The sequence below is a fragment of the Arvicola amphibius genome, chromosome 8 (genome assembly GCF_903992535.2).
Source record: "Arvicola amphibius chromosome 8, mArvAmp1.2, whole genome shotgun sequence".
NCBI lineage: Eukaryota > Metazoa > Chordata > Mammalia > Rodentia > Cricetidae > Arvicola > Arvicola amphibius.
Window position 1 is genome coordinate 95,227,993 of NC_052054.1, and position 14,486 is coordinate 95,242,478.

At 34.1% G+C, this 14,486-nt stretch overlaps 1 protein-coding gene across 1 annotated transcript in view; it reads left to right on the plus strand.

The window, feature by feature from the left end:
* LOC119821916 (solute carrier organic anion transporter family member 6A1-like) overlaps positions 1–14,486 on the plus strand; it is an 88,954-nt gene that overhangs the window by 57,511 nt on the left and 16,957 nt on the right. The window contains exon 9 of the mRNA XM_042055618.1: positions 7,567–7,754. Coding sequence (XP_041911552.1) covers positions 7,567–7,754 — 188 coding nt within the window. The remainder of the gene's footprint in view (positions 1–7,566; positions 7,755–14,486) is intronic.

Sequence of the window (14,486 nt, forward strand, 5' to 3'; positions counted from 1 at the left end):
AGATCTGAACAGAGATATATAGAAAGATCAGGCAGAGTCAGGGAGATGTCATGTAGCTGCTGAAGGTGAAGGACACTGGAACCATACCAGTAGGCCACACCCTCGTGGCAATACACTGATTAATAGAAATGTATTAATTTAAGATACAAGAACTAGTTAAGAACATGCCTAACTTATTGGTCAAATAGTGTTTTAATTGATATAGTTACTGTGCGATTATATGGGTGTGGGCAGCTGGAAAACAGATGAGCAGCCTCATTTCTACAAATGGTGCCATTGTGGGCCACCTACATCCACATAAAACCTGAGAGAGTGGGAAGAATGTCTAGACACTTAAGAACAGAGTTAATCATGGCTTCTTGGTAGCAGCATTTTCTCCAATGGGCTTTGTTTGCTAGAGGAGAGCAAAGGAAGAATTCCTGTAAAGAAAACTTCCAGACTCAGTGTTAGCAGCAAAAACTGTGCAGCTCCTTTAAGAGCCAGCTTCCTGGTCCATGCTGGTCCTATTATTCAATACTTAAGTGGGGTCTCTGGGCAGTGTGTTACAACTTACTTAATGGTGGCATAGACCAACTGCATCCTTGGAGCCGGGTCAGTGAACATGCCTCACTCACAGGGGCAGTTAACATACCTCTTCCATGTTAGATGGGATGGAGCCAACAGGCAGGGATGTGGATTTGGTCCTAGCCATGCCCACTGAGCATTAAAAAAAAACATGCTCCTGGTCAGAAAATGATTTCAGATACACAAAAGACAAATTCGAGCAAAAAATAAATCACTGAATAGGACACAGAATATTTTTTAAAAATGAACGTAGGCCGGGCGGCGGTGATGCACGCCTTTAATCCCAGCACTCGGGAGGCAGAGGCAGGCAGACAGAGGCAGAGAACTCTGTGAGTTCGAGACCAGCCTGGTCTACAAGAGCTAGTTCCAGGACAGGCTCCAAAGCTACAGAGAAACCCTGTCTCGTAAAACCAAAAAAAAAAAAAAAAAAAAAAATGAATGTAGGCTTAAAAAACAATTATTGGCAATTATAGAACAAAATAGTTTAAAAAAATAAAGTCTTTAAAGAGACAGTAAATGTAATATAAAAAATACAGACAGACATAGATTAAAGGAAATATTGAAAATAATAGAGAAAAAGAAGCCACATAAAGTTGGAAAATACACGGAGAGTCTGTATTATGTATACTATTATGTTTTATTTGAATTTTTGACTATAAATGAGTTAAGTACACATAGACATTTCATTGTACAGGTTACTAAGCTAAACCAACATATATTATTTTAAGGTATCTTGACTCAAAATTTGAGTCTAAGGATATATTACTTTGGAAAAGAGGTTCTGTTTTTCTTTCTACAGAAGATAAGAACCTATGGATTCCTTCCATGCTAATGTGGTTTGATGGAACAAGTCCCTCCCAAAAGATCCCTGTGACCTCTAAAAATACTTTGCCCTACAATAGCAAGAAGCAGTTTGGGGAAAACTACACCCAAATTGCTAAAATGATAGTTCATAAATGTTTGTTTTCAAATAAAGGGGGAAATGATATAGAAATGAATACTTTGCATTGGTATGGATATTAATCTTATGATACAAATTTAAGGCCAATTTTGTTATATGTATATTTCTACTCTTGTTTAAAGTATTACATTTATGCAGCTCATTAAAAATATAATGTATAATTAAGCAATACAGATTAAGAGATGGTTATCTATAATAATCAAACTTTTAATTACATTAGGTAAGTTTTCTGCATAAATATATATTTCAATTAGATAGATAATCTAATAGATAATATATGTTAAAATAGTATTTAAGTCTTTAAAATCTGGAAAAATTTAAATGGAATAGAAAAGTATAATGACTCCCATACAGAGTTTTCTATCTTCAAAAGTTGACTAAGTTATTGTAAGTCCTTGATTCATACATGTACCTGTTTCTTCTACTATGATAAAATATATAAATGCAGCTGCAAATGCCCACCATACTATCAAACAGCAAATTTACATTCACTAAGAGGCTAAACAGTATCAATATTCAGCTATATTTCTTTATAGGATATCCTGCTTTGGAACAATTATCTCAAGGAATTCGTAATGTTTTTCTTATATTTCTATGAGGCATAATTAATTCATAATGCATAACAAATGTAAAATAGAGTCTACAAAGTAGCCATATACTGTGTATGGAACCATTTGATACTAAGAAAAAGGAAACAAAATATTTCCGGAGAGCTGTCTGTCAGAGGTTGTCTAGAAAGGCAATAATCTTTGATATAAATAATTATTCTGAAGCAAAATTGACAAAAACTAAGACTATGGTTTTAGACAAATTTGGTATGGACAGAACTGAAGAACTTTCAGAATCAGCATTAGTGTCACATGGGAAAGATCTGAAACAAAATAATTTTGACAAAACTAAGGAGAAATTTTCCCATTACTGAAACAAATATAAAGATTTTCTTCATGTGAATAATCTCGACAGTGGGTCTCCTTTAGAAGACATCATATGCTTTTAAAAGAGTGAGGCTCACTCTTTTTCTTTGTTTTTTTACTTACTAATATAATAAAAAACACTTGGACTTTTCTCTATGATTTTGTATCTTTGGCTATTTCTTTCTGTTTTCTTTTGTAGCTTTCCTTATAACATAGCAAGGATGAGAACTGTCAGCAACTTCTCTAGCTCAACAGAGACCTCCTTCTCATTAACAAAGGAGGAGCTAGTTTACATCTTGTCATAAGCATTAAGGAACCCCTTATGTGCCAAAGGACACAAATGGCTTTCTGTTGGAGTTTATAATCTGACAGAAAAACAAAGCCAAAAAATGTGTCTTATATAGGTTCTTTCTTTAGGGTTTCTATTGCTACAATGAAACACCATGACCAACAATCAAATTGGGGAGAGAAAGATTTATTTAGCTTAGACTTCATTAGTGTTTGTCATTGAATGAAGTCAGGACAGGAACACAAACGGGACAGGATACTGAAGGAAGGAGTTGATGCAGAGGCAGTAGAGGAGTGCTGCTTACTGCTTTGTTTCTCAAAGCTTGCTAAACCCATCTTCTTACAGAACCCAGGACCAACAGCCCATTCATTATGGGCTGGACCCTTCCCCATTGATCACTAATAGAGAAAAATGCCTTACAGACAAATAGAACAAAGGCATTTCCTCAACTGAGGATCTTTACTCTCTGATGATTCTAGCTTCTGTCTTTGACACATAAAACTAGATAGTATAGATAGGGTAATACACGGAGGCTAATAATTTAACTGTTTTCTTTTACATTTCAATTTGTAACATAATCATATATATGAAATTGATTTGGCATGTAATATAAACATAAAGCACTGATTGAGACTCCTAATGAGGGAACTATATCACAAGTGAGAAGCTGCTATATATAACTTGATGTAATTCATAAAAGCATTTTTGGCTTGTAAACTGTAATAGATATTTTAAAATGAATTATGAGTTCCTCTTAGGCGGCTCAAATGTTAAAAATATTTTTAGAAACAGAAAGGAGATCTTAGGGTATTTTCATAAATAATAGCCTTAAATTATTGTTCTAGGTTTAAACATTTTTCTATACATATCTACTCATTTAGTATAGGGTCAGTATTTGTGTGTGTGTGTGTGTGTGTGTTATATATTATTATTATTATTATTATTATTATTAGAAGTTGGTACTGAATGTCTTCCTCATTTGTTTTCTGCCTTAATTTTTGAGATAGGGTCTCTCATTGAATCTGGATCTTATTAGTTTGGTTAGGTTGGGTGGCACGTTATCTCCAGGATCCACTCTTCTCCCATTCCCAGCCCAGAACTAGGGTTACAGATGTAGTTTTCCCATGGGGGTTGGGTATGCAAACTAGGCTTGTCTTACAAAATGACAAGGACCCTACTGAATGAGACATCTCCCAAGCTCTATTTGTTTATATATTTTAATTTTTGAGGGCATGCCTATACGTTAATATTTAATAAAAATATATTTTTCATATAATGTATTTTGATTGTGATTCACCCCCCTTTAATGCTTAGTAGATTCTCCCCACTTCCATACCTAGGTAAATATGCTACCTTCCATTCTCTCTGTCATTAGAAAACAAGTAGGCACCTAATAATAGTAATAATGAGAAGATACAATAAAAACATAACACACCAGAATAGTGCAAGACAAATGGAGGGGAAAAGTGCCCAAAGAAAAGCACAAGAAACACACAGAGATGCTGAAAGACATGCATTCACATACACTAAAATCCCATAAAAACGAAATTGAAAACCATACTCTATAAGCAAGAGATCTGTAGGTAAAAATTTAAATAGATAAGTAAATAATTAAATTCTCCAGACAAAGTGTTATGTGACAAAAACAATAATAACAGTAAAACAAAACAAACCAAAATCCCTAAAATCTACCATTTTGTTTGGCTTGTGTCGGGCAGCTACTGATGAGTATGAAGCCTGCTATTGAGGGTAGTTTGAATGCCCAGGGAGACTTGTTTGGAAAAGCCTATTTTTTTTTCTCCTTTAAAAGTGATTTAAATTGGAGATAACTTCTGAGTTAAGAATGAGGACTCATATCTACCTCCACTTTCAGAGCTCATGACCATGTCTGACCCAGCCCTGTGCATGCTGTTACTGTCTTTGTGAGTTCATTTGTGCACCTGTTCTGCTGTGTCTAGAAGACCATGTTTCTTGGTGTACTTCATCCCCTCTGGATTTTAAAATCTTTCTGCCTACTCTTCTGAAGAGTTCTCTGATCTCTTAGAGGATGAACTTCATGTAGACATCCTGTTTAGGAGTGAATATTCAAAGGACTCTCACTCTCTGCATAGACACGGGTCTCACTATCTGTTCCAATCTACTGCTGGAAGAAAGTCCTATGATAATGGCCAAGTGAGACACTGATTTGTATAGCAGATTGTCTTTAGGAATGTTTTAGTGCCTATGCTCCTTTAACTGAATAGTAATATTAAGTTTTCCCCTTAGGTTTGTGGTCTATGTGGTCATATATTGTTGGCCACTAAAAAGTATGGGGAAATAGGTTCTGCTCATAGAACTGTCATTAAATCCTGTTAGACAGTGGTTGGTTACTCCCACAAACTGTGTGCCACTATTGCATCAGCATAGCTTGCAGACCAGTCACCATTGTGCTGGATTAGTGCTTACCTTTCTCCCTTGGTAGCCTGCAGAGTACCATATATACCATGAATGCTAGTTCTAGTCTGTAGAGGTGAAGACCCTAGGTATGCACGAGCTCAATTCTCCACACTTGTTCAGTTATGTAACTGTTGTCTTTAGTAAGAGGTTCTTCTCAATAGTTTATTGAAGAGCAAACTATTGCCTTTGAAATAGCCTAATTGATTGGGAGTTTTTATGCATTCTCTTTGGCAAAAAAAAAAAAAAATCCATGTGTAATCAATTCCCTGAACTACAGGTTTCATTGGATAGTGAAAGATATATAGCTTGGGCTTTGTCTCCCTTGTTATTTGGTGATTACATCAAGATTTCTTTCATACATTTATATTTTAGGAAGTTTCTATTATATTATGTTTCCATATGACTTTTTCAGTGTCCTAAGTATTAGTAGTCCTTCCCCATAATATCGCCCTTAATTCTCTCTTGTCTCCCCCTCCCAATTTGATCCTCTCACACATGTACATCCATATATATCTATTCTTTTTCCCCTTCTCAGGGAGATCCATCCCTTCTCCTAGCTGATGTCTCTACATGTAACCTCTGTGATTCTACAGACTGTAGCTTGCTTGTCACAGATAATAAACACACATAACATAACATTAAATATTTGTCTTCTGAGGCTGGGATAAACTCACTCAGGGTGACTTTTTTATAATTCTATCCATTTAGTTGCAAATTTTATGGCTGTTTTACAGCTGAGTGATATTCCACTGTGTCACGATACTGTGTTTTCCTTAACCATGCATCTGTTAATGGACATCTAGGCAGTTTTCTAATTCTGACTATAGATAGATCAGCAATGAATGTGTTTTTTCCAGTGTCTTTGTAGTAGGATGTGGATACTTTTGGGTATATGCCCAAGAGAGGTGGTACAAGTTGGTACTCCTACTTGCTCATATACTTTAAATGGCACATGATATTACCAACTGCTTCTTTTTTACAGTCAATATTTGCACATTTTCTTTTATTTTCTTGTTTTTTGTGGTACTGTTTTTTTTCTGTGTAAAGAATTTCTCCATTATTTCTGAAAAGTTTTCATTGGGCATGGGATGGTAGTTGAATGTACTTTTCATCCAACCACTTAAGGAAGAGTTTTAAACTTTCTGTTCTGTGACAACTACAGATAGAAACAATTTAAAGAAAAGCTTATTTTCAAAGTGTTAGTCCACTGCAGCTTGCAGTATTAGTTTTGAGTCTGTGGAGAATCATTAATATGGAGCATTTATATTATTGCATTTGGGAAGGAGGGAGGAATAAGTGTGTGTGTGTGTGTGTGTGTCTATGTCTGGCTCTGTTTATTTATTTTTGTTCATGAGACTTTAATGGCTTCTTCTGTTTCGTTAGAAGTTATAGAAATTTAAATGTTTTTATTTTATTTTGATTTAACTGATTAAGTGGTGCCTGTAATGAAATACATCCATTTCTTTTAGAATTTCCAATTTTAGGCAGTACAGATTTTGAAACTATGTCTTTATGATTGTTAGAGCTTCCTTGGTCTCTGTTGTTATGCCTCCTCTTTCATTTTCAATTATATTAGTTTGGATATTGTCTCTTCTTTATTTAGTTAGTTTAGATAAGGGTTTGTCTATCTTGATTTTCTCAAAGAACCAGCTATTTATTTCATTGATTCTTTGTATTGCTAAATTTAATTTATATTTACATACCTTTATTTGTGCTTGATCTATAATCCTATATAATGATAAAATTAACATAACATGATTATTATTTCTTAAAGTTGTATATCTATCTTCTTTTACAAGAATTATATACCCACAAACACATATGCATAAAATAATTCATTTTTAGGTAAAATATTAAAGATTTTTAACTAATATTACATTTCTAAATAATGTATGGCAGGTCTAACATGAGTATATTCATTAAAACTAGACAATCTATTCTGTATGTAATTTCAAATGCCTTTAATCTTAGTACTGTGGAAGAAGAGGCAAACAGATCTCTGTGAGTTCCAGGCAAGTCAGGGCTACATAATGAAACCCTATATATGGAATGCTGAGAAAAGGAGAAAATTCTGCTGCAGAGAAAAACCCATCAACTGGTTTTCCAATACTTAAACGTCAACCCTAAAAGCATACAAATAATATTATACAGATTGAGCAACTTACATTAAGAAAAAGAGGTGATGGATTTGAAAGGGGACACATAGTAGGCATTGGAAGGGTGAAAGGAAGGGGAAAAACATCATTATATTTTAATATCACTAAATTAAAAATATTAACATAAAACAATCAAAACTCTGTGCAGTATCCCTTTCAATATTGATTTAATTTTATTTTTATAATACTAAAGCTATTGTCTCCTCTCTGTTTCTGAAATACTGTATTTATTTTCAAAATTCACAGACTTATTACAATTGCTCTTGCATTAACGAAGGATTGACAAGTGAGGATCCTGAGGGTCACTTTGTTGATGCCACTTCTGGAAAATGTAATACCAAGTGTCACAAACTACCTTTGTTTTTTGCTTTTTACTTTTCTTCATATGTTTTTTCTAGTTTGCCTAGTATACCTATCACCATGTCTGTTCTCCAGTAAGTATGAAATTTTCATAACTATTATTTATTTAATATATAAGAATATATTTAGAAAGTTCAGATTATTATAGTCAATGACTTTGTGTTTTATAAGATAAGATTCATATTGTTAAAATTCATTTAGAATTATATTTTTTTCTTTTTACTTGTTCATTATTTACATAACACATAGATGTTACATTTGGTCTCACATTAATTTCTAAATAAGTGTACAGTTTTGGACTTTCACATATTACTTTCAAATTTTGTAGAAAATATAGGTATCTGTTCACCAGTATCAAAATAAACTTAACAGCAAACTTAAGTTACATTTATTTTGTATAACACACCTGAAAAATCTATAAACAGGAAAGTTTTCAATTGTAACATAAATGTTAGTGTAAATTTGATTCACCGGTATGGGTATTTAATCTAGTTCTACATTTAAAACCTGGCTATGAGGAAACACTAGAGTCATTCACAGAAGAACCACAGTAACTTTTACGATTTCAATTTATTCTTCTAAATTGAACATCCATTTGTCATTCATGTGTTCTTCCAGAGTAGTTTATGTCTACCTAACATTGATTTTTATTCTAGGAACAGACTAAAAGGGCATATTCTAATCATTTTTTTAAAAAATAATTTAACAACTGTATTTACATCCTAACTTTTTTTGTAAGATCTGACAAACAAAGTGACAGAAAAATGGATTATTTCTGGCATGATCTCAATTATCTGTGGGATGAAGGTAGAGACAGAAATGTATAGAATATCCTAGCAAATATATGGTTCTGATGGAAGAGAAAGCATGATGGGGAAGAAGGAGGAGCTAGAGAGGAAAGAAAATAGGGTTATTGGGTTGAAACACATTATATGAAGAATGTAATTCTCTATAGTAGACGATCAAAATTGATGACATACATGATACTTTTTTATTTTGTTGTAATTCAATCATTTTATTTTTGCTTTTCTGAACAAGGTCTTCCTATATAACCCAAGGTACCCTCAAACATGGAATCTTCGGCTACTGCCACTCCCTTGCTGGGATTTACAATCAAATAGACATCTTTTAGGATAGTTTGAAGAGAGTAAGGAAAATGGAGTTAAAAAAGGAAACCAGAGAAAAGAAAATGAGAGTGTGATGATAATGTTTATAGAAAATATGATATATCATATTTAGGAAGTATTTAACTTCCTAAATACTGGACTAGAGTTATAACTTCGATGGAATATGAAGAAATATGAAATCATATTCAGATCCCATTTGTGCATCTAAAAGAATAATAATTCTAATAACTCAAATATAAAATCAGAGGAAGAGAAAATGCCAAAGAACCCATGCTTGAACTGATGAAAAGCCTCAGTGAGTATAGAAACATTTTACAATGTCTGAGGACCTGTATTCAATCCTTCAAACTCACAAGGCAGAGAAAAATAACACCTCTTGAAAATTTTCCCCTAACTTCTGCAACATTCCTTCTCTACCCCCTCTCTTGAGCAAGCACACACATGTACACACACACACACACACACACACAGAGAGAGAGAGAGAGAGAGAGAGAGAGAGAGAGAGAGAGAGAGAGAGAGAGAGAGAGAGAGGAGAGAGAGATTTTTAGAAAATAATGAATATGGCTTCATTTAACTTGGTGTGGAATATCCAAGCCAAATGTCCTCTTCAGAGAGAGATAATTATAATATTCCTGAAACATGATTTTGAATGTTCTCCTTTTTATTGATTTCTAAAAAAATAAAGCAGAGCAAGCTCCCAAATACATGAATTTGTATAAATTATGAGCAGACAAACTTGAAATAGCATATATGAAAATTGAAGCAATTCTAGAATGTATGCTAATACATTCACAACGATGTTGATAAAGAACAGCAAATGTGGCATAGTTGTGCTGACCTCAACCCCTGGGTACTGAAACCTAAGCATCATAGTTTGGAAACTGTCTGGCTTCTTCAGTGATAATTTGTTCCAAAAAAGGATGAAAAACCTCAGAATTCACAGATATCCTGTAGTTTATGGATATAATTCTGTAAAGAATATAGGGACCTCACCTTGATAATGTTTTAAAAGCAGAGCTAAATGCAAGCTGACAAATCAGAGGCTCTATGGAAGTGATATGAAAAGAAGACATAGAAAATACCCAGGAGGTCCATAATGTGAAAAATTTCTGAATTTAAAAGCAAACTAAATGTTCAGTAAATGAATGCCTTATTTTTGAGCATGACATTTCATAAAGTCTCAGACACTTTGGATGACTGTGGGAGTTTATCAAAAGTAAAATAGTTAGAGAAAAAGTTTTATAATTATACATAAGAACTAACTATACTTTCCTATATCAATAGAGTATTTTTTTGGTTTTGAAGCTTGAAAATAGCCCAATTAATTTCTCAGATTTTAAATAAAGCAAAAGTCAGTTCCACGAAGAACGTTTACCAATAAGATTATATACATTGAAATAGCAGTCATAAAGAATAAATTGATGAGTTAATGAATTCATTCATTAAATAAATTAATGATGTATCTTAAGGTCCTAGGAAAACAAAACAAGTACTCAGAAATAGAGGGTGAGGATGTAGCATTGTTTGAGTACTTACTTAGTATTTGCAGCACCACAGAAACTAGGAGTGTTGTTATACACCTCTAGTCCCAGCGTAGATAACGTGGATACAGACAGATCAGGAGTTCAAGGTCAGCTTTGAAGGGAGATTGAAGACAACTTAAACACAAATGAAATCAAAGAACAAGGAGCAAAAAAGAGTGAAAGAGAGAAATAGCAAAGGAAAGAGGAAAAAGGAAGAACAGAGAGAAATGTAGCAAAGAGAAAAGTTCTGAGCTGAAATTAATCAAAGAGAGGCAAAAAAGATAATGCAGAAGATCAAAACAGAGTTGGTTTTAAAAACACATAGGTTATTATGAATAAAGATGCTATGAACATAGTTGTGCAGCCAGATTAACTTATTTAACTTTAATATGAGATGCCTGTCTTACTGCAACTTGCTATACTGTGGTTGACTGATAGCCTTGAGAGGCCTAACTTTTTCTGAAGAAAACTAGTGAAGGGGGAGTGGGTTAGGGAGGAAGGTAAGATAGCAGGAGAGAACTGGGAAGAGGTGATGGAGGGAAAGCTTTGGCTGGGATGTAAAAACAAATGAACAAAAACTGTATAGACAAGATTGAGGACATCTGGTTCAAATTAACAGTATTTGAGAATAGTAAAATATTTAAGTAAGATATGAAAAAGAAATAATACAAAATATTCACCAAAATGGAGGGGATCATTAGGAGTCAATGAATACTCATAACATGAGGGATATACAGAAGAAACTGATAAATTTCAACTTACACACTACCTATAAAATTATCTAAAAATATAATAAAGTATTTAGATGGATTATTGCTAAGCCACAAGTTTTCTGCATTATTAAAAAATAAAACAAAGAAAAATAGAACATTTCAAGCCAGTTCCATTCATATGATACAATGATTTTGTATATGTCAATCCATAAGCATTGTATAAAAATAGACTAATAGATAAAACTATGACCATCCATTAGGTAAAGCACAATATAGTGATAAAATAACAAACAGGTGACCCTCAATATTCTCTCTGAATGACAAAGGAGTACACAAAGTCAATACACAAAAAGACAGTGAGTTTGGATAGACTGTTAATGAATGTGAAAAACATCAATGAATCTATCTCATTAAAAGTTCAAGATTAATGAGATATCAAGGAATAAACTTAAACAAGGAGGTGAAATGCCTTTATGATGAAGATTAGAGAAAAGGAAATAAACTGAAGGAGACTCTTGAAGATATTTCATGTTTACAGACCAGTGTTAGAAAAAATATTCTAAGTGAGGTGGCTCTGCTGGCTCAAACAAATACAATTAGGTCAAATGAAACCAAATTAAAATGCCCCTCATTTTATTAAATATGGCACTCTCAGGTGGCCTAGCACTTGGCAGGGAGACAGGAACGTGTGGAGCACAGGCAACCCCGGAACCTTGTGTTTCTCCCCTGGGAATCCACCCACTTAAATACCCTATGGGAGTGGTCCTGACCCTCACCCAGGGAGGTGTCAGCACCTAGCATGCTGGGATTTGGAGTCCAGACTAATGCAACTCCCAGGATAAGGGGCTGGGATCGATGCCAGGGGCTAGGGCTATGCTCTAGACTTAACATCAGTAGAATCATATTGGCTACATGACCATACTACCAAATACAACCTACAAATTCTTGAAAAATATATCAATGTGTTCTAATGGTATTACTCAAAAGACAAGAAAATATCCTAAAATTCACATGTAAGTGTAAAAAATTCTAAATAGTCAAAACATTAATAAACAAAAAAAGCAAATGGTCAAACTATATACAACTTTAAGCTATGCAGCTAAGCCACAGTCATACAAACTCTATGGTCCTAGTACAAAAGCCAATATGTATAACAAGGGAAGAGAATACTGGACCTGAAACAAGCCTGCATAGCAATAGATTTCAACAGAGGTATCCAAAATTTATGTTGCAGAAACAAATGTTTCTGTTGAATACAGCCTCTTCAAAAAATGGTGCTGAAAAAGTGGAAGTCCACATGCAGAAGAATGAATGTTGTTGGAAAAAAAAAACAAAAAGAAATGTGAAATGAATCAAAGATATTTATATGAAATGTCAAACCAATAATGACACTGTAAGATAGAAAGTAACTGAAACATTTTTTAAAGGCAACCCAGGATATAAGCATATACAATGTTTTTCTGTAAAAGGCTTCAGCAGTCCAGGAGCCAGAAGGAATGATCGACAAGGGGGATTTCATCATATTAAAACCCACAAAAGACATCTGTACTTGAAAGAAAAAGACTAAGAGAAGAAGGATGCAGTCAACAGAGTGGAAGAAAATTATTTCTAGCTATACATCTGGCAGTAGTTTGATACTCAGAATATATGAAGAACTCATAAAAATGAAGCCTAAGTAATTCAGCAGACAAATGGAGAAATATGATGTACAGATACTTTAAAAAAATACAAAGATCCAATAAACACAAAGTGGAGATATCCAATAAAAACAGAAAGGGTCAAGCATTTTAGTCATAAGGCAAATGCAAATCAGAAATACATTCAAATTTTGTATTACTCCAGTGGAATGGCTATGTTTAAGTAAAAAAATAATGTCTGGAGAGGATGAGAGAAAGACATCCCCTTCAGTTGATGGAAATATTGTTTTGAATATGAAGCATGGAAATCAGAATCAAAGTTCCTCAAGAAGAATAAAAATAGAATTACCATATTATCCATTTATACTACTGCAGGGTATATATTTGAGTAATCAAAACACAAAAAATGACAGTATCTGCATACAATGTTCCCTGAGCAGTGTTTACACTATCCACAAAATAATAACAATAGGATATGCATAATGGAGAATTTTTGTTCATAAAAATTAGATTACATCATTTGCTGGAAAGTTAACAGAACAGAAGATAATGAGGTTAAGTGAATAAGGAAGGTTCGGAATGGCACACATTGCATATAACATCTCATGTGTGGAATTTTTTTCTTTAAGTCATGAACTTATATAAAAATTCTTAGGGCCCATGAAGGAACCAGAGAGAAGAAGTTGGGGTAGGGATAAGAGGGTAGAACAGAAAGTAAGTACATCATATAATTACAAGCCATTATTTTGTACAATTGCTATCTTTAATATAAAAGAATGAAATTTCAGAGCATGGTACTTGATGTCTATAAACCGAACACTTGTGAAGCAGAGACAGGTGGATCTTTGGGAGTTCAAAGACAACCTGTTTTATATAGTGATTTTCAGGCCAGCCAAAGCTTTATAGAGAGGTTCTGTTTTAAAAATTATGAAGAGGAAAGAAGATGTAAAGAAAATAAAAAGGAAAAAATTAGGTAGGAATATGTTGCTAAAGTATACATCAATGGACATAGTTTGCAATCTTTGAAGAGTGGGGTAATTCAGAGACATGTAGTTTTAAATATCTGAATTAACATAAGTCAATAATAGAAACAAGGAAGTGATTAAAATGATCATCTTATAACAGGAGAAGAGTGGGGGAGGAGAGAAAATAACAGGAGAAGAAATGTAGGGAAATGAGAGCAGATATTAAAGCATGAAGATTTATGTACTATGCCTGCTTCATCTTGTTCTGCTCTTCAATATGGATTCAGATTTATATTTAAAATTCTGAAATCTGGCACTCCCCCACAGTCAAGGTGGAGGTGAGAGACCTCGCTGCAGACTATACCACCATGGCCACCATCCACTGTATTCTGGTATTCTGTTTCCCAAAGTCCTGCTGTGCCATCCAACCCCATCCACCTCATCAACCTCCCAAAAGCTAATCCTCACCCAAAAACTCCAGCAAACTCCATAGACACAAGCACAACCCACACCAGTTGGAAGAACAGACACCATATGTACAGGTACAGCACACACCAATCAGAAGAACAGAGGCTATGCTGGTTTTAGACACCAAATGGCTACAAACCTCAATTGAGACAACCCTACTGGACCTGAAGATCTGTGAATCAATAGAACCCTTGGACATTCTCACCAAAAGCCAAAAAATGAAACAGATAATAAAGGAACAAAACACCCACCCAACAAGGATAACAAAAGAATCAACACCCATAACTATAATCACTCCAACCCCAGATATATAGAGGCCAGTGTGAGAATACATTTAACAACAGAAGGAGCAATATGGTATCACCAGAAACCA